This window comes from Sardina pilchardus, chromosome 2, assembly GCF_963854185.1.
Source record: "Sardina pilchardus chromosome 2, fSarPil1.1, whole genome shotgun sequence".
Classification (NCBI taxonomy): Eukaryota; Metazoa; Chordata; class Actinopteri; order Clupeiformes; family Clupeidae; genus Sardina; species Sardina pilchardus.
In genome coordinates, this window is record NC_084995.1 from 6,690,529 (window position 1) to 6,716,762 (window position 26,234).

The 26,234-nt window shown below is 40.8% G+C and overlaps 3 protein-coding genes across 5 annotated transcripts; all 3 read left to right on the plus strand.

The window, feature by feature from the left end:
* The first annotated feature begins 889 nt into the window (after positions 1-889).
* Positions 890-4,496, plus strand: xcr1b.1 (chemokine (C motif) receptor 1b, duplicate 1). Of its 3 annotated transcripts, none has more exons than XM_062553492.1 (3): positions 890-912; positions 2,266-3,282; positions 4,229-4,496. In XM_062553492.1, the coding sequence occupies exons 2-3, from the start codon at positions 2,271-2,273 to the stop codon at positions 4,270-4,272; spliced, it is 1,056 nt and encodes a 351-aa protein (XP_062409476.1). In that variant the 5' UTR covers positions 890-912; positions 2,266-2,270; the 3' UTR covers positions 4,273-4,496. The 3 variants fall into 3 exon arrangements, with proteins under 3 accessions (XP_062409476.1, XP_062409495.1, XP_062409486.1); XM_062553511.1 differs by having other exon boundaries at positions 898-997; positions 2,269-3,282; XM_062553502.1 differs by lacking the exon at positions 890-912 and adding an exon at positions 941-997.
* Positions 4,497-14,263: 9,767 nt separating this feature from the next.
* On the plus strand, positions 14,264-15,634 carry xcr1b.2 (chemokine (C motif) receptor 1b, duplicate 2). Its single transcript, XM_062553526.1, has 2 exons — positions 14,264-14,300; positions 14,510-15,634. Exons 1-2 carry the CDS (start codon positions 14,294-14,296, stop codon positions 15,502-15,504), a joined length of 1,002 nt encoding a protein of 333 aa, XP_062409510.1. The 5' UTR covers positions 14,264-14,293; the 3' UTR covers positions 15,505-15,634.
* A 3,203-nt stretch (positions 15,635-18,837) lies between these two features.
* xcr1b.3 (chemokine (C motif) receptor 1b, duplicate 3) lies at positions 18,838-20,620 on the plus strand. Its single transcript, XM_062553535.1, has one exon. The coding sequence runs from the start codon at positions 18,902-18,904 to the stop codon at positions 19,994-19,996; it is 1,095 nt and encodes a 364-aa protein (XP_062409519.1). The 5' UTR covers positions 18,838-18,901; the 3' UTR covers positions 19,997-20,620.
* The last annotated feature ends 5,614 nt before the right edge of the window (positions 20,621-26,234 follow it).

The window sequence follows — 26,234 nt, forward strand, 5'->3', positions numbered from 1 at the left end:
CAGATTGAAATGTCATTCTAATTGACCATTTGCTCAAGAAGTCCCCAGGCTACCTCTTCTGAAATTTCATATCATACTTGCTGGTTATTTGCTATCAACAGTTCTTTGTCAAACAACGTAGTATAAAACCATATAACAGCACAGTCCACAGGAAGGACGGCAACAGGATAGATTGCCAAAACTGCATGGGACCAGATATTAGAAAAATAATGCATTGTCCGTTGAGTTTTATTAGGTGGCAGACGTAAACGCGACCTCCATATTGCTGAGGGCAAACACCATACTGTCTATGGCCAACATTACCAGCAATCTGAGACACCTGTCTGATTTCAAGTAGTCCCTTGTGAAAAAAGTTGTAAAAACGTTTAGGGCCTACTGTGCAGGAGAGCCTGATCCCAGGTGCAGCATGTGGTACATGTACTGTACATGTATGATGTGGCTGTCACCAGCCAGTTGTTTTTGGCTATATCCTGTCATATATTGATGAAACTCAGTTGTTGATTGGTTGTGGACAGAGTGCATTACAGAATCCCAGGTACAGCATTTGTGCAACACGTGTTGCGACTGTCTCTTTGTGCATTGCTGTTCTATCCTGTGTCATATTAGTGTATTGGCTTGGTTATTTGGCTTGGTTGTTGATTGGAGAACATAAAAAGTAATTTAGTTAAGCAATAAAACACACACACACACACACACACACACACACACACACACACACACACACACACACACACACACACACACACACACACACACACACACAAGATTTCTGCTACAAATGACAACAGTAAACAATAACCATATGGTTTCAGTTCCTTGAAAAGACTGCCACATAAATTTCAGTACACAATTTCACTACCTGTAAGGTCACTCTCACTACAGGAACCCACCCAAATGCTGAGATTTACTAAGGTAAACATTTTGCCTTTGAGGGCATCAGTCTTACTGCACAGTAAGACATCACTTGTAGTCACTTTGCATCTGTGCACCAGAGAAGGTAAGGTGGCATCATTAAAATTCAGCTGCTTTTCCATCCTTCCATGTATTTTATTTCATACAAAGTTGCAGAGTAGATTGGTGTGTTAAACATCATACTTCATTTGATTTCTTGTTGGTTCTGATGAGATGCACACTTTGATAAGGGATATGAAGAGATGTTTACTTTCAATATATCAATAAATTAGTGCAACTTTTGGAGAGTTGTTTTAGTTTTGTTAAAGTAGGCATGTCTTAGGGAAAAATGTTTCTCCCCCCATCAAAGGTTTCTCTTCAAAATCCTTGGCAGAAAGCATATTAGAACAGATTGACTTGGGGTACATGTTGAACATGTCAAATGGGTCATTCAGTGCAACCTCTGGCATAGTTACCTGGCCTTGATATAGCATGTGCATGATTGAAACACGATGATTAGGGCACATTTAATTGCATTCTTATTACAGTAATAAATATGTTTAGCCTATACTGCATACATTTGGCATGCATATAAATAGGACCATAATTGGTCTTTTATCTATCACACTGCTCTCAAGGGAGCATTATTGTCAAGTTTAATTTCCAGCAGCACATGCCAGATCAAACAAGTCATGAATGGTGGAGGTCTGACTCAATAGACGGATTGGAAATGACATTTTAAACATGCCCCAAGTCTTGATCTGTTCGATAGCCCGATTCTGCCAATTGGCAGAAAAAATTGCCAGATACTAAGTCATAATTGTGAGCTACAAAGTCATAATTATGAGAAATTAAGTTGTCATTTTGAGAATTAAAGTCGCAATTTTGAGATTCAAAGTCATAATTATGAGATAAGAAGTCAAAATTATGAAATACTATTTCATAATTATGAGATACTAAACGTCACAATTATGAGATAAAAAGATAAAGATTATGAGATACTTTCTATCTCATAATTTCGACTTTCTATCTCATAATTATGACTTTTTATCACATAACTCCGAACTTCATTTCTCATAATTATGAATTTCTATCTCATAATTTCGATTTAGTATCTGACAGTTGGTTTCCCCCCCAAGTGGTGGAAACGGGCTTCCATAATTCTATCATGCTTTCTAGAAAGGAATCTAAGAGAAAACATTGACAGGAAAAAAGGCCTAATTTTGCTATTTGCCATAGTGACCAGCGACCAGTGACTTTTCTATTCAGCAGAAGCTTCATTCAACTTACAAAACGTTTGATAAAAATCAATATATATATATATATATATATATATATATATATTTTCAATTTATTTATATGTTCTACTTTCAGCAGAGATGACTGATCTCACAACTGCAGAATATGACTATGACCAGACTTCCGATGATTACTACAGTGATGAATATGAAGATGAAATGTGCGTAAAGAAAGAGGTTCAGAAGTTTGGAGCGATAGTCACGACCGTGTTCTTCTCTGTGGTGATCATTTTCAGCGTGCTTGGGAACATATTGGTCCTTGTGATCCTGGTGAAGTACGAGAACCTGAAGTCCATGACCAATGCCTTCCTACTGAATCTAGCCTTGTCCGACCTCATATTCACCTTCGGGCTGCCGGTTTGGGCCTTTGACGAAATCTACTCCTGGGTGTTGGGCAAGACTGCTTGCAAAGCCGTGAGCTTCATCTTTGATGTGGGCTACTACAGCAGCATCATCTTCTTGACCACCATGACCATCCACCGCTACATGGCTGTAGTCCACCCCATGTCCGTGGTCATCTCTAGAAAGAGCTTCTACTGCGTGGTGACGTCTTCTGTCGTGTGGGTGGCCAGCTGCCTGGCTGCCACCCCGAACCTTCTCAAGACCAGCTTTGTCAATTACAATGACAACACCACGCATTGCACGTATGAAGACATCAGATGGAAACTGGTGGAGACTTATCAGCGAAATGGGTTTTTCCTCATTTCTTTTGCAGTCATCGCTTTTTGCTACACCCAGATCCTTCTACGACTCTTTCGGCCCAATTCCCACACCAGACACAAGACCGTGCGGCTCATCCTCATTATTGTGGTGTTCTTCTTCCTGGGCTGGGCGCCCTATAACGTGGCCCTGTTCCTGCAGTCTCTGGTGGTCTGGAAGCTGAAGCCTTTCGATGACTGTAGCGTCAGCACCACGGTGGACTATGTATTTTATGTGGGTCGTCTGGTGGCCTTCTCCCACTGCTCCCTCAACCCCATCTTCTACATGTTTATGGGCATCAAGTTCCGCAACCATCTGAAGAAGCTGCTGTGGTACTACTGCGGGGATCCGGCCAACAACTCCCAGCGCCACAGTCGCCTCATATACTCAAATGGTGAGGAGTGCTCCATGTACTGAGCAGGGCTTGATTGCAGGTTGTCTGGCTCTGGGGCCCATATCCTAAACTTCCCTTACAGTATACCACTCATACTACTACAAAGCATTATTCTCTCTTATACTCTAAAATTCTATTTTATACTCTTTTTAATACTCTATTTTATATTATATTTTATTTCTGACTATACGTAGGCATGTATATATTTGTATATGTTTGTATATTTACAAACAATGACTGCTTTTACATGGAATTATCCCAGTTAGGATGTAAAATGTTCTGATTTTGTGTTTGCGCGTAAACATCATAGTCCGAATTCCCTTATCCAGGTTTTGAGAAACACAGTTATGCTAAATGAAATATTCCAAAATAAACCGGGACACTGTTAGCCTGGTCCTACCATACTCTCGTACATTCATAATGTACGAGAGCCTGTGAGAGGCCCAGAGCCTCTCAGATCTGCCATAACCAAACGCTAGCGTTTGGTTGTGACATGACATTCTCAAGCTAGCGCACAACCTCAGCGTCATCGTTCTCAGCTACTCCCAGACTACGTAGTCAAGTGAAATGAAAACTGAGTGGAAGGCGCAGCCAGACTAGGACACTGTAGCATGTATAGACCATACAGGCAACAGACCCTAATAACCAGGTTTCTCTGTGTTCATGTACTAACACCATATTCTGAATATGATCAAAATCAGGATTAACCTCATTACTGGGATATATATTATGTATGTAATGGCAGTCAATGAGAATTTCAGTAATGTTATTTGTGGCGTTTCAATAATTATTTTGTGAGCTTAGTTTTAAATAAAATATGAAATCATGGTAAGGTTTTACAGTGATGTCTCCTTTGCTAAACACAGTGTTAAATGATAAATTGGAAACATTTTAGTTCAAAATTAAAAGCAAAAATTTGATAAAATGTTTTTTATTTTCATTTCAGTGAGTACACTGCCAACCGTTACCTCCTTCCAAGAACAGTTTTGAAAAAGCCTCTAGGACAATGTGAGTGTCAGATTAGGACCTTTCTTATTTTAATCAGAATTCTCATTTTGATTAAGAGTCAATGCGAGTAGATGTGGCTTGATGCTTTCCTATTTTTCCCTTAAATTTCCAGTTCTTTCTCCTTTTGAATTGAATTATCTTTAATAAGACATTCATGTAGAGTATGTCTCTCATAGCATGGTTCAGTCTATGTCTGTCCGATCCGTATTTGTGTCTTGAAATAAAAGTTAAAAAATGTTTTTGTCTTTTACAGTCTTTTACAATTTTGCTAACATGGACTCTCCTCTTGCCATCCAGGAATGGATCTCATTCTGACATTCTGAATCATGACATGGCATGTAAAACCCCTGAAATGATTCATCTATAGTTACCCAAAGCACACGTCTACGCTATATTTTTGCTAACAAGGACCTTCATCCTCGCCATCCAGGAATGGATCTCATTCTAGAAGTACACCATCATTTAATTCTCAGGAAATTCAGCAAGGGAATCTCTCAATTACAATTAAGCTGAGCTTATATGGCATAAATACTGTAAACGTATACTACATAGAAGAGGAAGGGGAATTCTGAATTATGACATGGCATGTAAAACCCCTGAGATGTGTCAGCTGTTACTCAAGGCACAAGGGTGCTGTAAGTCATACATGGACCTTGCTTTGGTGCGTACCTGTCTTGGAACAGGAAGGGGCCATCCCCAAACTGTTACCACAAAGTTGGAATCATGGAATTGTCCAAAATCTCTTAGTTAATGCGAAAGCATTCAGAGTTCCTTTCACCGGAACCAAGGGGCCAGGCCCATCTCGGGGATGGCCCCTTCCTATTCCAACATGACTAAGCACCAATGCACAAAGCAAGATCCATAATATAAAGACATGGATGACAGAGTTTGGTGTGGAGGAACTTGACTTGCCTGCACAGAGTCCTGACCTCAACCCAATAGAACACCTTTGGAATGAATTAGAGTGGAGACTGAGAGCTAGTTTCCTCGTCCAACATCAGTGTGTGACCTCACCAATGCGCCTCTGGAAGAATGGTCAAATTCCCATAAACACTCCTAAACCTTGTGGAAAGTCTTCCCAGAGAGTTGTAGCTGTTATAGCTGCAAAGGGTGAAGCAACGTCATATTAAACCCTATTGAATGGAATGTCACAAGTTCAAGGCAGGTGACCCAATACATTTGGCAGTATAGTGTACAGTATATTTAAGCCACATATCGCCATGTGTTTCTGATCGCCAATATAGAGCCCTTAAGGCCTACACACATTGATGGGGATGTGACGGCAATTTATCGACCCCTTTAAAGGAGAATTCCGGTGTGAAATTGAGCTTAACTGTACCGAAACATGTTAAGGTGTACTCACACGTGTTGTAAGACGCACCTTTGCTCACCCCCAGCATTCCGAACTCCGTTTTCAGCCTAGCTTGCAGTAGGCTTGAATCTATTAGATTGGGCATCACGTAGCCTATGCAGCTAAATCGCTATTTTTAAACCATTAAAAAGTAACTCCACACTGCATTGGTAGACTTCTGAGGGTCCTGACATTTAAAACGAGATACTGAGAACTTTGGAAATTAGTCCGGGAGCCAAATGCCATAATATAGGTGAACCTGGCTTTGTCGGTTAAAGTTTTTTTTTTTTGCAGAATCTAGTAGACTAGGGGTACCTCTTTAAGATTTAAGCGGGTGCTCGGTGATATCCCTTGGGCAATTTCATATATTAAGCCTTTCTTGTCCAATGTGTTGACTATAAGGCGGATATACTACAGGTGAATAGGGTAAAAAAATTAACAAGCAGATATCACTATGAAACTTCACCAGTTGATTACTTAGATCAATATGAAAAATAAATGTATTACAAGTTTTCTGAAATTTAATGTTTGAATATGCAAATTAGGTATGATGTAATTAAATATGCGCTGATTTGCATAAACGTAAAAAGATCAAATACCCAGGGGGCAAAGGGGGTTTTACAGACATGGGCTGCTGTAAAAGGTTGTCATGCAAAAATAAAATCTAGGATGTCCCAGGATCACAACCTGGGTGGCCAACCCGGTCAATAAGCTGCTGTTTGTGTGTTATCGCCCTTTTTATGCCCCATTATAAGTCTATGGATGACTAAATTATGGGGTGAATAGGGTAAAAATTTTAACAAATAGATATCCCTACAAAAATTCCTCAGATGATTATTTACATTAAGGCAATACTTTTTTGTATTGCAAGTTTTTTAAAAAATATCATGTACAAGTATGTAAATGAGGCATCATACACTTAAATGTACGCAATAGCCAAATTATCAATGTTTGGCCTGTACCTAATGGGTAAATACAGTAAGAAACAGCCTAGGCTGAGCCTAACCTATATATTTTCTAGGATCTTACACCCTGTAGATATGATTTAATATGTGCTATGACGAGTCTCACCTTCTTCCACAACATTGGACAATGCATCTCTCTATAGTATTTGCATTGTATTGTAATGCATTGATTCTCAATGAACACCCATGTAGCTTTAGGTTAGTGTAGCCCAAAATTGTCCCATGTTGACATTAATTTTTATATTCAGCATAGCCAGATCTTTCACAAAAAGTTTGTTGGGTTGATAGAGGTGCACTTTAAGCCCCCCAAGTCCAAGGCTATAAATGTATGCACATTTTGCATATTTCATTAGATAATGGTTCATCTACATGAATGTATAAAGTATTTCAGAAAACTTGCAATACAAAAAAGTATTATCTTACAGTGAGTAATCATCTGAGGAATTTTTGTGGGAATATCTATTTGTTAAAATTTTTACCCTATTCACCCCATAATATATTCGTCCATAGACTTATAATGGGGCATAAAGAGGGTGATAAAACACAAACAGCAGCTTATTGACCGGGTTGGCCACCCAGGTTGTGATCCTGGGGCACCCTAGATTTTATTTTTGTATGACAACCTTTTACAGCAGCCCATGTCTGATTTCCCTAAAATAGGGGGTTTTGCCCCCTGGGTAAAATCTGAACATTGGACAAAGCCAGCTTAATTTTTTTTCTTTTCTCTTTCTTTTTTCAAAAGCTCACGAGAACCTTAAAGGAACACTTCACTTTTGTCGGTTAAAGTTTTTTTTTTTGCTGAATCTAGTAGAGTAGGTGTACCTCTTTAAGATTTAAGAGGGTGCCCGGTGATATCCCTTGGGCAATTTCGTATATTAAGCCTTTCTTGTCCAATGTGTTGAATATAAGGCGGATATGGATGAGTTTCTCTCTCACTCGGAGAACAAAATCTCCACTTCACAAGCATCTACATACACCAAACTTTTCAGTCTTATACCTAACCATGTTTAGAAGGTTTTTGCAGAGGGGTTTGTTGATATATTATTCTTAGCCTGATTTACATGACATTTTATTCCAAAAAACATGGCGAAAATGGATTTTTTAAAGGCTGGTATAGTATTTTCTGATTTACTGAATAACTAAATGAGATATCCATAATTCCCTCTCTAAAATACTTTTCATCTCTTATGTCAACAAAATGAAAAGAAAAAAATTGAAACTGGCTTTATCCAATGTTCAGATTTGATCTTTTTACGTTTATGCAAATCAGCGCATATTTAATTTCATCATACCTAATTTGCATATTCAAACATTAAATTTCAGAAAACTTGTAATACATTTATTTTTCATATTGATCTAAGTAATCAACTGGTGAAGTTTCATAGTGATATCTGCTTGTTAATTTTTTTACCCTATTCACCTGTAGTATATCCGCCTTATAGTCAACACATTGGACAAGAAAGGCTTAATATACGAAATTGCCCAAGGGATATCACCGGGCACCCTCTTAAATCTTAAAGAGGTACCCCTAGTCTACTAGATTCTGCAAAAAAAAAAAACTTTAACCGACAAAGCCAGGTCTGACCCCATGGCTCCCTGACTAAATGCACAGGAAGTTTATTAAAAAAAAGACTGTTTACAAGCAGTGCCTTCATAGAATCTCTCCGCTGGGCGCCATCTTGGAATCAAGTCGCGATAAGCCGACTGACGAGCACGAACGAACAGGAAGGACAGGGGAACATATTGCTAAAGTAATTCCATAGGAAATATATAGTTATACTGTCTACATGAGCATGATGAGTAACAAAGCTCAAAATGTTGGCAATATGTCCCCCTGTCTTTCCTGTTCGTTTGTGCTCGTCAGTCGACTTATCGCGACTTCACCACAAGATGGCGCCCAGCGGAGAGGTTCTATGAAGTACTGCTTGAATAAACAGTCTTTTTAAATAAACTTCCTGTGCACTTCCAAAGTTCTAAGTATCTCGTTTTAAATGTCAGGACCCTCAGAAGTCAACCAATGCAGTGTGGAGTTACTTGGAACCTTTTTAATGGTTTAAAAATAGCGATTTAGCTGCATAGGCTATGTGATGCCCAATCTAATAGATTCAAGCCTACTGCAAGCTAGGCTGAAAACGGAGGAGTTCGGAATGCTGGGGGTGAGCGAAAGTGCGTCTTACAACACGTGTGAGTACACCTTAACATGTTTCGGTACAGTTAAGCTCAATTTCACACCGGAATTCTCCTTTAATCGACCCCTTTCTATTTTTCAAGGTTATATTTGATACGTCATAGAAAACCGCTGTCTGGTCCGTGTCCTCACTAATGCCCACCTGTCCATAAGCTGGAGGTGGCTGGCTTCTGGTTGTGATTATTATAAAATGCAGCCTATCACTCAGCCCTGTCTCCACTCAATTCCACAAACTTTTCAGTGCAATTCCCCAAACTTTTCTTTTTTGGCACACTAGCGTAATGACCTAGTTCACTGCTTTCAGAATAAAAATCTAATGTAAATCATAAGAATATATAATCGGTTGCATTGCAAGTAGTGTGCGTAATAAAACGATTAACATAATTCCACCGTTGCGTTCTGCTGTCGCATCGCTGGCTGTATGTGACCCCCTTTAAGCTACAGTGTAATGCAATGCCGGAGAACAATTTTGATGAAAAAAGATGCTAACAGTGACTATACAGTATTCATTCTGGTGTATTATAATCAGCCAGTGTATGACATTACTCAGCACGAGCATTAAATGTGTTGATAAACTGACACAAATTACGTAATTGTGTACGATACATTTCTGTATTTTTACAACCGCATTTTTTTTTATGTTTGCAGGTTTCGCTGCTTCTGTTTATCACAATCTGTTTTGGTTTCATCTTCCCCTCTCATCGCTGATTGGCCCTGACAGTTTTCTTGTCTGAGGGAAATGGTTATGAACTATTGTTCTAGACTAGTTCTCCCTGAAAAAATATCCAGGTGGGTGGGGCCAGGCTACATTATTGGTGCTGTGGGTGAGACATGCCAGGCAGAGTCTCCTCTTCTTCAGCCTGGCTCAGGGGCTCCTCAGCATAGATTTCAATGAGGTGCACGTAAGCATGCATTGCTATAGCATGTAAGAAATGTATTTCAATTAATCATAAAATGGCCCTGATATGTCACTAGACATCAATTTCAAATACTTATATTACTGACAACAGTAGTCCGGCCAGGATATTGCCATTTAAAAAAGTGAAGTTGCAGCCCTCAACTGATGTTGATGTTTACATATTGTGTGTTTTGGCCTGATGCGCCACCCTCTACTATACTAATCATGAAGTCAGTAGTGTTTCGGCATCTGGGTTGCCAACTTCGACTCAGTGGGGAGGTGGAGGGGATATGCCACTCTACAGTATTTTGAAAGTGATTGCAGTACCAGTTTTGGCCAAAATCCTACATACTGTTCCTTTAAATATTCTTAGTCAATTTCTCATACTGCTTTGTTGTATTTGGGTTTGATGCAGGTGTTAGAAATGCCATTTTAATGCCAAAATCTAAGCATCCTCCATGTTATTAATTTTGTTTGTACCAGTCCCAGGAAAGAAACTGATCTTATTTTCTATTCTTACTTCATCTTTATCTATCTATCTATCTATCTTCATAAAAATACTCAATGTTTAGTAAACTGCTTTCAGGAGAAGCATCTGCCAAACACCATCACTACATATACAACTTTTTTTTCTATCCACATCTGAAAATGAAAGAACAGCTATAGGACTAATACTGGTCATCGCAGTCTTTTTCTTAAGTCAGGAGTTCACACTGAAATCATCACTATTTTTTCCAACATCCTCACTTTTGTATTGGGTCTACAAGAACATGATCAGAGGGACATATGACCCATTAGGTCAGGTTTGTTTTCAAACCTTGGTTAGTGCTATGAGCTTCAACATCTGTGAATGTGGTTAACAGTGCAAACAAGCACATGTGATGTTTAAAAAAGCAGTCAGGTTAAAAGTTAGAAAACATTTCTCAACATTAAACCTAATACATGACAATGGCCATCATTTCATTTAAAAAAGTTGTGTTCCAAAGTGCTCCAAAGTCCATTTTCCTTACGAGAGAAAAAAAGAAACAAAAACGTGATCTAATTTTTAGAACAGTCCAGAAATTAACTTCCCTTTTGTGACCCGCCTATGATCCAATGAAAGGAAGAACTAAATTACTCATCTGACGTCTGTGGACATACAGTACAAGTCAAGTGCAGAAAATCATCACACGATTAGTTAGGTCAAGTAAGTTCAATGTCATGTGATTTATCATAACTGTGTTCATCAGCAGTGACTCTACACACGAACCCCTATAGTGACAGCACAGTTGGCACACACCAGGTTTGTCATTCTTTATTAGCCATATAGGCCTTATTTGATAGCCCAAGTGTGAGTTTTTAAAAACTTTTTCTAAAGATGTTGTTTGGACATATCAATGTGCATTGGGTACACACAAGATTTCGGTTCCAAATGACGACAGTAAACATCTTGTTCTCACAGATTTCAGTACAGTTTCAAGGTGAGCTTGCAGGTGTGCCGCAAAGTATATGATTCTGTTGGATAACTATGTTATAAATGACTAGACTTACGAGCACCTTGACAATATCAGAAAACAGTGACATATCTAAGAATTGTCCCAATTGACCAGCTGCCATGAACCTCTTTATTTTAACCTTCAATGGAGGTAGATTTTGCTATTTTAATGCCACTACATATGCTAATGCCACTGACCAAGAAAGACCTGGTCTAAAGTGAAAGGCCCCACAGCTATTTTGACGGAGTACTCTCACAAACAGTAACAATTGGCAAGACCTTAGTAAAGAGTGGCAGTCAACAACTGGTCTGCTTGATTCAATATCCTTTTTACTCAGTCATATAATTCTAATGGGCTAAGTGTTGTTTCAGGCTTTATTATATTGTAACCTCTTGTCAGTCAATAGTGAAAGTAAGTAAGTAAGTAAGTCAGTAGTGGTTGTTGCATAAGAGTTAAAATACTTGGCAAATGCAGTTGTGTGTATGTGAATCTGCTTGCAAGCACAGCAAAGCAATTGCTTTAATGGAATCCTGCTGTTGCATACACGGTCTCGCGTGCACTGCTTGTTTGGTAATTAAGAAACATAAGAACAACACTTTTGAGCTATGAGCAGTGAATTGAAAAGTAAACTCAGACATGCCCTTATATGCATTGCACTTCAGACTACGTGCTTAGATGCATGCTACATACTAAAATCAAATAGTGCCCTCAATGTGTTCTAACATGCTTTCTGGCAAGGAATCTGAAGAGGAACTCTTGATTAAATAAAAGGTCTAGTTTTGCTACTTGGCACTAATGACCAGTGGTCAGACAAGTGACCTGTCTATTAGCAGAGGGTTCTTTCCAAAGGAATTTGCCAAACATTTGATCAAAACCCTGTTATGAAACTCATATCCTGCTTCATCTACTCCTGCCTGATTATACTCCAATGGCCTCCTTTGTGGACCCAATTCCATTCATCTTTGAAAAAAGATATCTTTGAAATCCTACCCATCCCTCCATCTATCAGCATCAATCTATTATTCCATCCAGGCAAGCACATCCTGCAAAGGGACACTTCACCGATTAGCATCAAGTTTTGTACCTTTAGAAAACCAGTCATGTTTTTGAATGGTCGTGCATCATTCCGTCAGTTTGCCTTGAGATGGGAGAAATACGGATTTCAATGAAACCCATATAGGACTTCCTGCTTTCAATTAGGCCTATGTAAAATGATGATTTTTACATCATTGAAAACAGGAAGTCCAACAGATTAGATTACAGTAGGACTCAACACTTCTGTGGTAGTGTGGTGAGGTTGTTTTTACCCCAGAGTAACACTTTAATGTGTGGGTGTCAAGACTAGACCCCATAACCACTTTCCATCCCCAAAAGAGAGGCCACTTTGGTTAAGTATCATACACCCCACCCCATTTTCTCTGTCTGCTTTAACTTTCCCAGTCCCAGGAGAGAAATATATCTTACTTTCTTTATTCATCTGTATTATTTCTCTACATCTAAAAAACCCCACATTTGAAAATGAAAGAACAACCAGGGCCATCACTAAGATCGCGACTTAGCAGTGGTCTGTTGTGGCCATCACAGTCCTTTTCTTTAGTCAGGAGTTCACACTGAAGTCATCACAATATTTGTTTTTTTTTACATCCTCACTTTTGTACTGGTGGCTCTGCAAGAATGTGATCAGAGGTACATGTCCCATCAGGTCAGGTTTGTTTCCAACCCTTGGTTAGTGCTATGAAGTTGACAGCATTTCAGGATGTGGTTAACAGTGAAATAACCATGTGACGTTTAAAACAGCTATGTTTGCACACTGTGGTCAACAGTGGTCAACATTGTTTGTTGTTGTCAAGTTACAAAACATTTCATAGCCCTAATCCTAATGCACAAAATGAACAATTTACTATGTTAGCACTACAAAATGTATTTATGTCCTCAGAACCATCAATCCAAAAGAAAAAACACATTCTGTGAACTGCCTATGATCCAATGACTAGAACGCAAGGTGAAACTAAATGCTCACTCACTAGGGGAAGTGACAGATGAAAACAAAATAGCTACACGTCCAACATCAAATTTGCATTAACTAATGAAACAGGTCCCTCTGTTTCAGCCCAAGTTTATTCAAAATGTCAAGTGTCCAGTCCTTGAAAAGTATCTAGTAGGATGTCATCATGTCTCATGTCAGTACTGGGAATCTCAGCTCTCATCGATATTTTGGAATAAACGTTAGGGATGCGCCGATATAACCTTATGGAATGATATCAGCTATCTGCAAATTGTGTGACACTGTACCGATGGCAGTGGCTGATGTTTAGCCGTTATGTTGCATCAACTCAAGGTAAATGTTATGTCATGAAAGCCTGAAAGACTTGAAAATGGTTCAGTCATTTTTACCTCCGCCAAGGAAGTTATGTTTTCATAGGGGTTTGTTTGTTTGTTTGTTTGTTTGTTTGTTTGTCTGTCTGTTCGCAAGATAACTAAAAAGGTTATGGATGGATTTCGATGAAATTTTCAGGGAAGGTCTGAAATTAACCAAGGAAGAAACTCTTACAGTACATTTTGGGAGTGATCCGTGTCACTGTCTGGATCCAGGAGGTGGTTATGTTTTCACTTGGCAGAGGTCTGTGCTCTCTGAGTGCTTTTCTCGTTTCTGAATATTTTTGCAAAAAGGTTACACTTTACCACAAGGTAAGAGTGATATGACACTGTCATGAACGTGTCATAAACATTATAGACAAGTCATAAACGTTGATGACTTAATGCTTCTGTCAACCGAAAGCTGATGAACAACAAAAACAAGAATTCAGATTTTATATTGTCATGGCCTACTGTAAATATTCTGTCTAAGTGAAACTTAATTTTCATTACGCTATGAATATGAATGTAGAAATACATTATATCAAACTCACAGCCTTCATCTGATATTGTGCAGAATACATAGAAATATAGACAGATCTACAATGTTTGCATAACATTGAAATTAGTTGCAGACTACAATGTTACAAAGGGAGTAGGTGTAGACGAAGGGTGTAGACAATCAGTGAAGAAACACGTAATTGTTCCTCATTCTCATAAATGTCCCTCTGAGACGCATTCTCTCAAGACATACTCCAGAAGGCTTTTCAAATGTCTGGTAAGTTTTTATCTGTTTCACCAAAGTAAATAAATAGAAGTAAACCTTCTTTTGATGTCTTAACTTGACTATCTGATATTTTTTGTGAGAGGGAGTTTGTGTTTAGTGAAATGTCAATAGGCTACAGTAGTTCTTGTTTGGCTGAGGTCCCCATCCACACATGAGCTCAGTTTTTCTTTGTGTTTGTCTCTTACATGACTCTTGGACAGGAGACATAAATGACAGTTTATACACTACTGAGGATGAGGAATATCCCGTTGAGCTTATATCGCAACCCCATGTATCCGAAAAAATCACCGCCGTGTGCCTCCTAACAGTCTTCGTGCTCAGCGTGGTGGGCAACAGCCTGCTGGTGAGTGCCCTCGTCTGCCTCGAGGACTTGCGGCGTGTCTCCAACCTCTACTTCCTCTGCCTCGCCTCGTTCGATCTCCTCTTCACACTCACACTGCCATTCTGGGCGGTCTACCTCCTGCACCACTGGGTGTTCGGTGACATTGCCTGTAAGCTCCTGATTGGAGCCTACTTTGTGGGACAGTACGGGAGTCTCGTGCTTCTGACGGCCATGGCGCTGGACCGCTTCTGTACCGTGGTGCTGAAGGGACGCTACACGGCCCGGCCGGGCCGGAGGCTGCGCTGCGCACGCCTGGTCTGTGTGGCCACGTGGGGCGTCAGTGTGGCCATGAGCCTCAGAGAGGCCCTCGTCTCTGTCCACTCGTCCTCAAATGGAACGCACTCATGTGAAGATGGACAGAGTGGAGGTTTGGATGACAATGTTTGGTCCTACATGCAGATAGTTTTCCTCTTCCTACTTCCTCTTGTCATCATTGTGTTTTGCTACAGCTGCATTTTCAGGACGGTGCTATCTGTCCCAAACATGAGAGACAGGTATGGCTCAGTTGTGCTCCTGTTTAGTATTGTCACCGCTTTCTTCATCTGCTGGGGACCCTACAATCTTGTGCTGTACCTACTCACAGTTCTTGATCAATCAGAGAGCATAATGCTTGCATACGGAATTTGTCGGGTTCTTGCTTATTCTCACTGCTGCATCAATCCGCTACTTTACATGCTCAGGCCGAGATACAGGAACCTGCTCTGCAGACTCGTCCATTGTTCAGAGAACGCTAGTCAGCCAAACAGTCACGCTATTGAAATGCAGAGGGGGCCCGAAAGTGCAATGTGTGTGGAGATGACGCTGATGGAGTAAGGCTAATACAACAAATGTATAAGGTATATTTGAACTGGTCAATATTTAACTATTTAAGAGTGTTTTATGCTGCTTTTGTGTGTCTTCAATGAACAGACAGTAAAAATAGTAAAAGATTAAACCAATAGTATTTTTGTCTGTGTAGCTTCTGTTTGTATTAATGGTTACTTACAAAGCAGTGATGGATAAAAAAATCCCTTTCATGGAGTTGGAGCATGTATAAAATGGGCGTACCCTTCTACAGATGTCTTTAAACACAGAAGTCACCCAGATTAGACTTCTCAAAATCCAGCACATGCACTCGATGGTAATGTAAAATGCATTTACACTTTTTAAGGCTGTATTATACTATTATGTACAATTAGCCTAAGTGTACTGTTTTTATATATCATTTTGAAGTTGAGTAAATAATAACATTTTAAAAGTGTTTTATGAGTAGCCTATCATATATCTATATTAGCATATACTGTATATATTACAGAGATGGCTAACAATATTATAGTAGCATTATTAATACAATATTAAATATTAAATTCTTAAAATATGATTATCTGACATTATCTGTCACTGTTATTATTTTTATACTTATTATTATTATTATTAGACTTGTTATTGTCAGCCTGTTCCATTTACAAGTAAAGCCTACAACAAGGATGACAATTCTTGGTGGCCTACGGGGCACACAAGTAAATTTACAGTAGATGTGTGTTAAAGTTAAAGTTGTTTCCCTGTATTCCCCATGAGTTGTGCTTTTTCTTTTGAGCTTCTGTGTTTTCTCATTGGTGTGTAGAGATAAGGGCGTGGTGTTGGTGTGACTTGGGACTTATGCCCTGTGAAAGTGAATTTTAACTTGAGGTATCACCCATCCTCCGGTCTCTTGTCTGGTACAGTGCAACAGAGGAGAAGCTGTGCATGGATGAGCTAGCAATAAATAAATAAATAAATAAATCATTAAATAACTAAGAGACCCAGTTCAGTAGTCACGTTGCATCATTGCGAAAACTACACACAAAGCAGAGTAGGCTACATTAACAGAGTCAAACACTATCGTTACACGTGATATGCTACCAACATTTTGCTTTAAATATAGGCTACGGTAAATTTGTTGTCATGGTGTGTGTGTGTGTGTGTGCATGGAGGGGAGAGGGGAGGTAGCAGGGTTTGAGAGAAAGGGTTTAACATAACTTGTTGCTATTAACCCACTTGCCTGTTAGCCTGGGTGTTCCCATACTGCCTTGCGCGGTGATTTCAATCCCGCTGCTAAGCCAGTCTGGAAACTAACGCCCAAATGTTTGCCTGATGTTGGCGAACCAATCACAGAACATCCGAGAAGTTTCCGTTGCCTTCTTGCGTCTACATTCGACGCCAAAGGATTTACACTGATGTCAATGGCAGCCCTTAGCGTTGCATACGAACAAGTTGGGTGAGCTATGCGCATTTGATAGACATCCGTGGCGCCCAATGAACGGATCTGGGCATTTTTTCAAATATGAGAAAATGAACGTCTGGTTGCCAGACCACGTCTCATTTGAGAAGTGGTAGGCGTTAGCCATGCAGGCTACTTGCCTGTTGCTTTCACCACAGATCCTTTAGAACAGAAGAACTTTCTCAACCGTCTCTGCTTTCACCTTATCGAAGTAGCAGTAGCTTTCAGTTTGGCTGTGCACACGCACTATGAGTTTCAGGTTGCTCGATGATGTTTTGTAACAAAAGGGTTGAAATTGAACGAAGTGGGTGGTTTGTATGAGTAGGATGTATTTCATACACAATCTGGCAACATGAGAAAAATGGCAGACAGACAGACAAAACTATTTGATCTGTCATTTTATAACACAGTTTGACGGACATACACGTTGAGGGTGTTTTCTGGGAGAAATAACAAAATGGGAGAGTGCCGATGCTAAATGGCAACTGGCTCCCATGCTACAGTAACTGGCCGCGTTGCTAAAGTGTCACGATTTATGACGTTTTTTCAACAGATGTGGCCGCTTGACGATTCTTTAGACTACTTCATGGAAAACTGGAGACAAACACATACTATTCATGACTTATTTACATGTCAAAATTGTTTGTATAGGCTACCTACTGTACCTACAGTACACTAATAGCAAACTACAAGCAGTTTTATTTAATAGGATAGCGGTTCAATACCCACATTTTTGGCTATTTACAGGTATTTAAATTTTTGCTGGCATATTTATGGTCAAGTGCATGTAGCCTACTACAAACCATTTTGACATTGACACAATTTGACAAGTGTCATGCATATTTGTATTTGTTTGTCTCCAGTTTCCATCAGAAAGTGACAAGTCTGCAAATGGCCACATCTGTCGAAGAAACGTCATCAATCGTGAAACTTCATAAACGCAGCCAGTTAACCCAGGAGGCAGATCTTCAGAATCCCCATTTGCCATATCAGTTTCAAAAATACCATCTGCCATCGTAGTTACTAATCAGCTTTCTCCGCAGACCACAAGCCTAGCCTATTAGCTTAGCTTAAAAGAAAGATGGTGGATATTGGTTTCAGTTTCTGCAAGTAAAGTTCCACCCACTGATCTGTATTAGTGAGTGGGTCCCACCCCCTGTAAAAATGAGGAGGGAGTGTTTGTAGTCTCACCCCCTAGACAAAGATATAAGACTACCTACTTTCAATGACAATGACATCATTGAAAGCAGGAAGTACAACACTGAAATTCGTATTTGTATAGTATTGTATATCTGTCCTGTCTCAGAGGAAACTGAGGGAATGATGCACGACCATTCAAAAACATGACTGGGTTTCTAACGATACAAAGTTTAATGCAAATGGGTGAAGTGTCCCATTGCTCGCTTGGCGTGGGTACGCTATTTTGTCTGTGTTCCATGGCTGCTCCGTTGCATTTTATATGTGCATTCATACCAGAAATCTCTCTGATGCAGCCGCCTCTGTGGCCAGTCTGCATTAAAACATCTCTTCATTGCCTCTGTTGAATGGAAATGCTTCCAACACGTTCATGTGTCACGTAAAAATAGACACCAGTCCCATTTATAGCAGGCACGCGCTGCGCCTTGGATTGAAAAAAGTTCAACTCTCAAAGTGGAAAAGCTCCAGACGTCAATCACGCTTTAAGGAGTGTACCTCAAAGCATGTCCTGTCTGATCATGATATTCTCTGTTGAAGTGATATTAATAATAATTGTAATGTTATCATTATTGTTTTGTTGCCAATTGTTATTATTTCATACTTGCGTAATGATATGTTGTCACATATTACATGCATTTTGGTGTATTATGCATTATGTTTTTAAAATGTGCTGTTCAACTGTTGCTTTCAGGAAAAGCGTCTGCCAAATACCATCTGCCAACTACAAATACCACTATCCTCTGCATTATTCTTCCACCGTGCCCAATATAAATAATGGAATTCAGTGGAACACAAACAACTTATGGTTACTACTATGGTTCATACTCTGATGAACCAGAGCCGCTCGAGGACGTGATTGACTTCCATGGGCCTTTCTCTGCTGTCTGCTACAGCCTGATCTTCTGCGTCAGCCTGACTGGGAACAGCTTCCTGCTCTGGACCCTTCTGCGGCAGGAGGACCTGAGGCAGACGTCCAGCCTGCTGCTGCTGCACCTCACTGTGTCCGACCTCTTCTTCACCATGCCGCTTCCAATCTGGGCGGCGTATCACATCCACGGCTGGGTGATGGGCGAGGTGGCATGCAGGCTTCTGAGTGGCGTACTTTTCCTGGGCTTCTACAGCTACATGGCCTTCCTCACTGCCATGACTGTGCACCGGTACAGGGCGGTCGTGCACGCCGTCACAGCGTCCTCCTTCAAGCCCAATGTTCACCTTCTGAGTGGCGGCCTGTGGGTCTTCTGCTTGGCCTTCAGCGTACCCGAGATGGTGTTCTCAGGGACAGAGGATGGAGGTGACTTTGTGGACTGCAGCCAGACCTATGAATCACACATGGCAGGGTATCTTGTGTATGACATTCAGGTAACAATTTTCTTCTTGTTACCATTTATTGTCATCACGTTTTGCTACTCACGGATGTGGTTTCGCATTCGGAAATGCAGGATGAAGAAGAAGAACCAGGCAGTGAGGCTGATCTTCATCATTGTGGTGGGTTTCTTTGTCTGCTGGGCACCATACAATGTCATCCTCTTCCTCTACTCACTGACCCTCCATGACGTGATTCCTGCCAAACTCACAAAGTCAGCCGCCTTTGACTACGCCTACAGTGTGTCCCACACCCTGGCCTACTCCCACTGTTGCCTCAGCCCCCTCATCCACATCTTGGGTGCAGGGAAGTTCAGAGGACGCGTCTCTGATGGCTTCCGGCGGCTGTCCGTCAGAGACAGGGTCAGCACACACACCCATGAAACTGTACTCTCAAGCTCTGGACAAACCTACATTCAATCATCCCGCTCCATTGGTCTACTCGTCTCACCCCAAAACCCGCACGATCCAACGAGGGAGAGAATGCGGCAAACCTCCATCTCATAACATTCCAAAAGAACTCTTCCTCGCCATAGTCAGTAACACAGCAAGTTGATGTTGCACTATTTAATGTTAGATCAATAACTAACAAGTGCTTCGTTGTAAATCACATTCTTACGCCCCATCACCTGGACTTTTTATTTGTGACTGAGACGTGACCTTTTGTCACTTGATATCTGCCCTTCCCATTTCTATTCTGTAAGCTCCCCAAGGTCTCCTGTTCATGGAGGTGGCCTAGCCACCATCTTCAATGACTCAAATGCAATGGCCTCTAACTCTGATACGTTATTTTAGAGTTTTAACAGATTTGCTGTCCAACTAAGCCTTTTTAAGTCTTGTGGAGTCTTTTAATTTAAGGGCGCTTTCACACCACTAATTCGATTATTTGGTCTGCTTCAGGCAGTGAAATTGTTATTGTGTAGCATATAGACTCCAGTGAGGTCCGCTTTCACACCAGAAAACGAACCAAAATTAGCCTGATTGATTTTTTCTCAATGTTTATCTTCCGGTAGAAATCAGCGCCAATTTTGACTCACTATTTTGACCTACAGTCTATGATTTGGACCCCAGTTCGCGTTCTCACCAGAGGGACCGCACCAGAGGTCGACTTTTGGTGCGGAGTCAAGCGGACCGAGACCTCCTCTTTTTGGAGGTCTCGGTCCGCTTGTTTTGGTGCGCACCCGAGTGCGATTAATGCTTTCACACCAACGAAAACGAACCAAACTAAGAGGTTTTGGTACGAGTGGACCGTTTGGTGCGCACCAAACGATGTTGGTGTGAAAGCACCCTAACTCACCAAACATTTTTTGATCTGGAACCCATTATCCATGCTTTTATCACATCCCTATTCATTGGTCTGACCCAGACAAGCTTAGAAGCTTCAACTGGTCCAAAATACTGGAGTTAGATAAATGAGCAACATTTCTGTCTCCTTGGATGCATTGTTGCAGTCCGGCAGCGCCCCCGCTATGTTAGCTTAGCTTTAAACTGTTCCCACAAAGTTGGGAGCATAGAACTGTCCAAAATCTCTTGGTTGATAATGAAGCATTCAGATATTCTTTCACTGGAACTAAGGGGCCAAGCCCAGTTTAGGGATGGTCTCTTCCTGTTCCAACCTGACTGTGCACCAGTGAACAAAGCAAGGTCCATAAAGACATGGATGACAGAGTTTGGCTGGCCTACACAGAGTCCTGACCTCAACCCGATGGAACACCTTTGGGATGAATTAGAGCAGAGACTGAAAGCCAGTCTCCTCGTCCAACATCAGTACAGTATATGACCTCACAAATGAACTTCTGGAAGAATGGGCAAAAATTCCCATAAATACACTCCTACATCTTATGGAAAGCCTTGCAAGAAGAGTTGAAGCCGTTATACTGTAGCTGCAAAGGGTGGACCGACGTCATATTAAACTCTATGGATTAAGAATGCAATGTCACTTAAGTTCATACGTGAGTCAAGGCAGGTCACCAAATACTTTTACCAATATAGTGTATATACTGTAGGCCTGTGAATGTACCATTCTTTTCTTCATATTTGCCAGTTATCAAGTATTCCTGTTTCAGCTGATAGACAACAATGGATAGCAAGGTGATAACAGCACCAAGATTATGGGTTTGATCACACATAGACTAAATTGTATATTTTTCTATTTTTAATCCATGTGTAATTTATATGCAGTAACAGTCATAAGCTATCCATATACCAAGATTATGTATATCGACTAGATAGCTGTGGAGCTATTCTTGGGTCATTTTGAGTATGTTTTCTTTGGTGAGCCCCACTTCGTATAGGGCCTAAGGGGACAACTATATTGCATTGTATTGCTGTCTGACTAGCAGGTCGAAAATAAAACATCAGCAATTGCTGTTAATCTGTTTCACTGTAATGGCCACGTTAGCAGGTGCAGAAATTTCTATTTGGTATTAGGTATGTAAACTACAACCATACCCTAAAATGTGTGGGTATGAATGTGAACTGATGTACATCAAAGCCATCGATATCTCAAAGTTGCGTCAGTCGTTGACTTCACTGTTAGAGCCGTCACGTGGTTAGTGGTAGTCTCAATAGTTCCCGGTCCCATGGTTTACTACGGGACTGACAGCAGCGATCACATTTCTACTTACGGTAAATACTCAATGAAAATTACTATAAACTGCACTGCCACATACATATATTACTCACTGAAAATGAATTATTATGCACACGACCATAAGTCATGTAGAAAAGTCTTATGATAACACCTGAGATATTCATTCATTCCCCGATGTGTGGAACTACTGAACGATCCATGACATACCGGACGTGCCTCCATTTTTTGTACACGGGAGTGAATGGTTGTGACGCAACTTTGAGATATCGATGGCTTTGATGTACATAAGCAACCTCTCAGTGTGCACCCATTTTGCGCTATACTGCACTCTAGTGGTCAAATAAAAACATTTGGCCTGTGAAATTGTGAAATATATTTGAAATGTTCACAGTCTGCCTAGATTTCAATTTTAAAATTGTACGGAAAATAAACTTCATGGTTTAAATAGAAACACTGGAGAGTGTGTCGCTTTGGTAAAAAAAAAAAAAAAATGCACAATCAATACCTTCTTTATTTGAGTTTATGGGTAGAATACTAAATGATAATAATATCTTGGATTTATATAGCGCCTTTCATAATACCCAAGGTCGCTTAACAAATGAGAGGGGGGGGGGGGGGGGTGTTAGGGGTCAAAGGACTTTGTGAAGAGAAATGTTTTGAGGTGCTTTTTGAACATGGACAGGGACGGGGCAGAGCGGACATGGAGTGGTAGGGTATTCCAGAGTGTGGGAGCATTGACGGAAAAAGCCCTGTCCACAAAAGTCCGCAACCTGGTGCGGGGAATGGCCAGCAGGTCCTTGTCAGAGGACCGCAGGGAGCGTGACTGAGTGTAGGGGTGGAGGAGATGAGTGAGGTATTGAGGTGAGAGTCCATGGAGAGATTTGTAGGTGAGCAGGAGGATCTTGAAGGCAATGCGTGACTTAACTGGCAACCAATGAAGCTTGTTGGAGAACGGGAGTGATATGCTGCCAAGGCTTTGTGTGGGTTAAAACCCTGGCAGCTGAGTTCTGAACATACTGGAGTCTGCTAAGGGCCTTGGTGGGCAGTCCAGACAGAACACCATTGCAGTAGTCCAGGCGGGAGGTTATGAAGGCATGGATGAGTGTCTCGGTTACTGAGGGTGTGAGTGAGGACCGAAGTCGTGAGATGCTTCTGAGGTGGTAGAAGGCAGACTTGGTGACGTTGTTAATGTGAGACCGGAAGGAGAGAGTGGAGTCAAGGATAACACCCAGATTGCGCACCTCAGATGATGGGGAAATGGAGCAGCCATCCACGACCAGGGCCAGGTCTCCAATTTTCTTGAGCAGTGGTGCAGGGGCCACCACCATGAGCTCTGTCTTGTTACTGTTGAGTTTGAGTAGGTTTGTGGTCATCCATGATTTGAGTTCCTGCAGGCAGTCCTGCAGCCCTACCCTACATGCCTTCTATAGAACACCTCAGAGCAACACAACTCAGTGAACTCAAATGTATACACATGAATGTCAGACAGTCAAACACATAACTCTGATCATGGCTCTGATTGTCAGGGAGTACACATAGACCTCTGACTTCACAGAAGTTCTGCACTGAAAACTCTATCAAGTGTTTCCATATAAACCATGATTTTTATTTTCACATGTGAAGGCACTTGAGATTCTATCCTCCTATACAGCACTTACTGCTATAGCATTACTTTCCGAGTAACACTGCACCTGCTCAGAAGCTTCAGCTGCACCTTGGGTAGAGAGTGCTCCAAACGCCAGTGCTCGCACACATGGCTCTGACTGCAGGCTCTGCACACGTGTCTGGTGAGAGGCACATTTAATGATCACAGTGAGGAATATCTCACAATATCTGCATTGTGTTGACCTACAACATGGCTTAGCCCATCACCTGCCCATCCTTGAACCTATTAGAGGGCTAAGACCTGTGGGTGTTAGCAGGGAGGTTTATGTGTACCCATGAATTTGACCAGAGCAATTTATTGTGGAACGATAGCCAGCTACTGTTCCAGAGGCAATCATTCCACAAGAAATTGCTCTGGTCAAATTCAGCCATATGCTGATTCCTGAACAGTGCCTCATGTACAAATGTTCGAATGTTCAAAGTGTTATGAAAAGGAGTCTAGGATGAAGTAAGTGAGAGATTAGGAGCGTGTTGTTATTTTTCTCATTTTACTACAAGGTGATGGGAGATTGATCTGTGGTCCATGCGGTTTGATAACTGTTATTATGACTATAGTGCTTATTTTAATGTTATTACATTATTAAATGTGTGAATTTGTCCCTCATGTAAAGGTTACTCACTTGATTCCGTTCAAGACCAGCACATGTATTGTTTTTTGTCTTACCATACATTCCCAACTATGCACACTGCAGTATCCCATTAGCTGCATGCCATCTGGCTATTTCCCATTTTCTTTATTAAAGTTAGTCAAGACGTTATCAAATTAACTTAATGCAAAGCTACAGTATATCCACGCGCACACGTTTTGTTTGAGCAGGAGAGATTACGCACGCAGGCGCGCATTAGGCCTACTTGTTTTCTTTTAGGCCTACTCGGCTATCTATATCGGCTTTCTACTTATCAGCACACACACTGTGAAGCTAAATCACCAACTCAATACTCATCACGGATATCGCAAGTTCTTTTAACCAACGAAAACAGAAAGGATGGAGGCAGCAAAGGTAGAGGAGTTATTCCAGAAGGGCAATAACAAGGTAGGCCTAGGTGTGCTTGTCGTAACGTTAGACTAGCATTACTGTTTAGCCAGAACCTAGGCTACTGTAAGCCCTATCCTACGGATGACCTCCGAGGCCAAAACTGGTGACATATGTCGGAAAAAAAGGGGACATTATTTTATTTTGACTATCAACCTGATTGAAATACATACACGTTTTACCTTCAAAAAACGGGGACATATTTTTTCTGTATTTTCCCGGGAACAGCATCCAAATGCAGGGACTGAAAACGGGGACGTCACGTCACCCTACAAGGAGCAAACAAACTGAATGTGCCTGTCGTGGCCTGATTGATTGAACCAAAAGTATGAAGGGCAGGATTGTGTCAGTCTGTGTCAAAATTCGGCAAATTTTGTTTTAGGTGGGTGAATGTAGTGTTGAACCTTCGTTTTCATATCTGGTCTATATCATGTTACTGTATCTTGAATCAAACACTAACATAATCATTTGTATCATTCATGAACTTATAATAGGGCTCGGGAACAAGCCTTGCGTTCTAGGAATAGCCGCCATATTGGTAGCGCACCGAGCGTAATATCCATTCATTCAGATGCAGAAGACAAGAAGCAGAAATGTGGTATTAGCGATTCTTTTCCTCTTGCGATCATGGGTGGTGCTGTTACACCCCACTACACAGCAACACACGACCAAGAAGGCAAAAACTAAGTAACAGGAACACACTAATATAGGCGGGAGTAAATCCATAGTAATCCATAGTAAACTTAGGAGTGAAGCTGCCAATATGGCTGCGCCCGCGAAGTTTTTTACGTCATGATCCCGAGCCCTATTACTTACAACATGGTCAAATAAATAATAGAACTTACAGTGTAGGCTATGGTGGTGCTCGATCACATCCATGACGTCCATTAATGTTGATTAGGCCCCTTTTAGGCCTAGTAGGCTACTTCATACTCCAGTAAGAGACAGTTGTGAATAGAGGAATCTGGCGAGTACGTTATACTGTACCACCAGCATTTACTGATAAACTTAATATGTGAGTAAATTTGTGAATTATTACTTCAACTGCACTTGAATTTAGCCTTCTTAATAAATCTAACTCGAGGGAAATGTGACCAGAGCCGACAGTTTGGGAGTTTAGGCCTATAGGCCAGTCAATCTAGCTCAAAAAAGGGCCAAAACTTAAACTAATTGCAATAGTAATGGTTCATACTTTTTATTGATCCTTAAACCCTCCTGCATCACATATTAAAAATCTACCCATTTATATTTATTGGAACATACTTTTATTCAAGGTCAAAGGTAGCAATTTCCAATGCATTTTGCCATTGAGATTTACTACAGGTGAAATGGGTAAAATTTTAAACTATAGATATCAAATTGAAACTTTCACAGTTGTTTACTCACATTAAGGCAAAGATTTTTTGTATTGCAAGTTTTCTGAAATGTGATGTTTAGATATGCAAATGAGACC

Bases quoted from the DNA above. Each gene is read 5' to 3' on its own strand.
- xcr1b.3 (XM_062553535.1), top strand. From the start codon at position 18,902: ATGGAATTCAGTGGAACACAAACAACTTATGGTTACTACTATGGTTCA.
- xcr1b.1 (XM_062553492.1), top strand. From the start codon at position 2,271: ATGACTGATCTCACAACTGCAGAATATGACTATGACCAGACTTCCGAT. The intron at 3,283-4,228 runs GTGAGGAGTGCT...TTTTCATTTCAG, and splicing joins TCGCCTCATATACTCAAATG to TGAGTACACTGCCAACCGTT.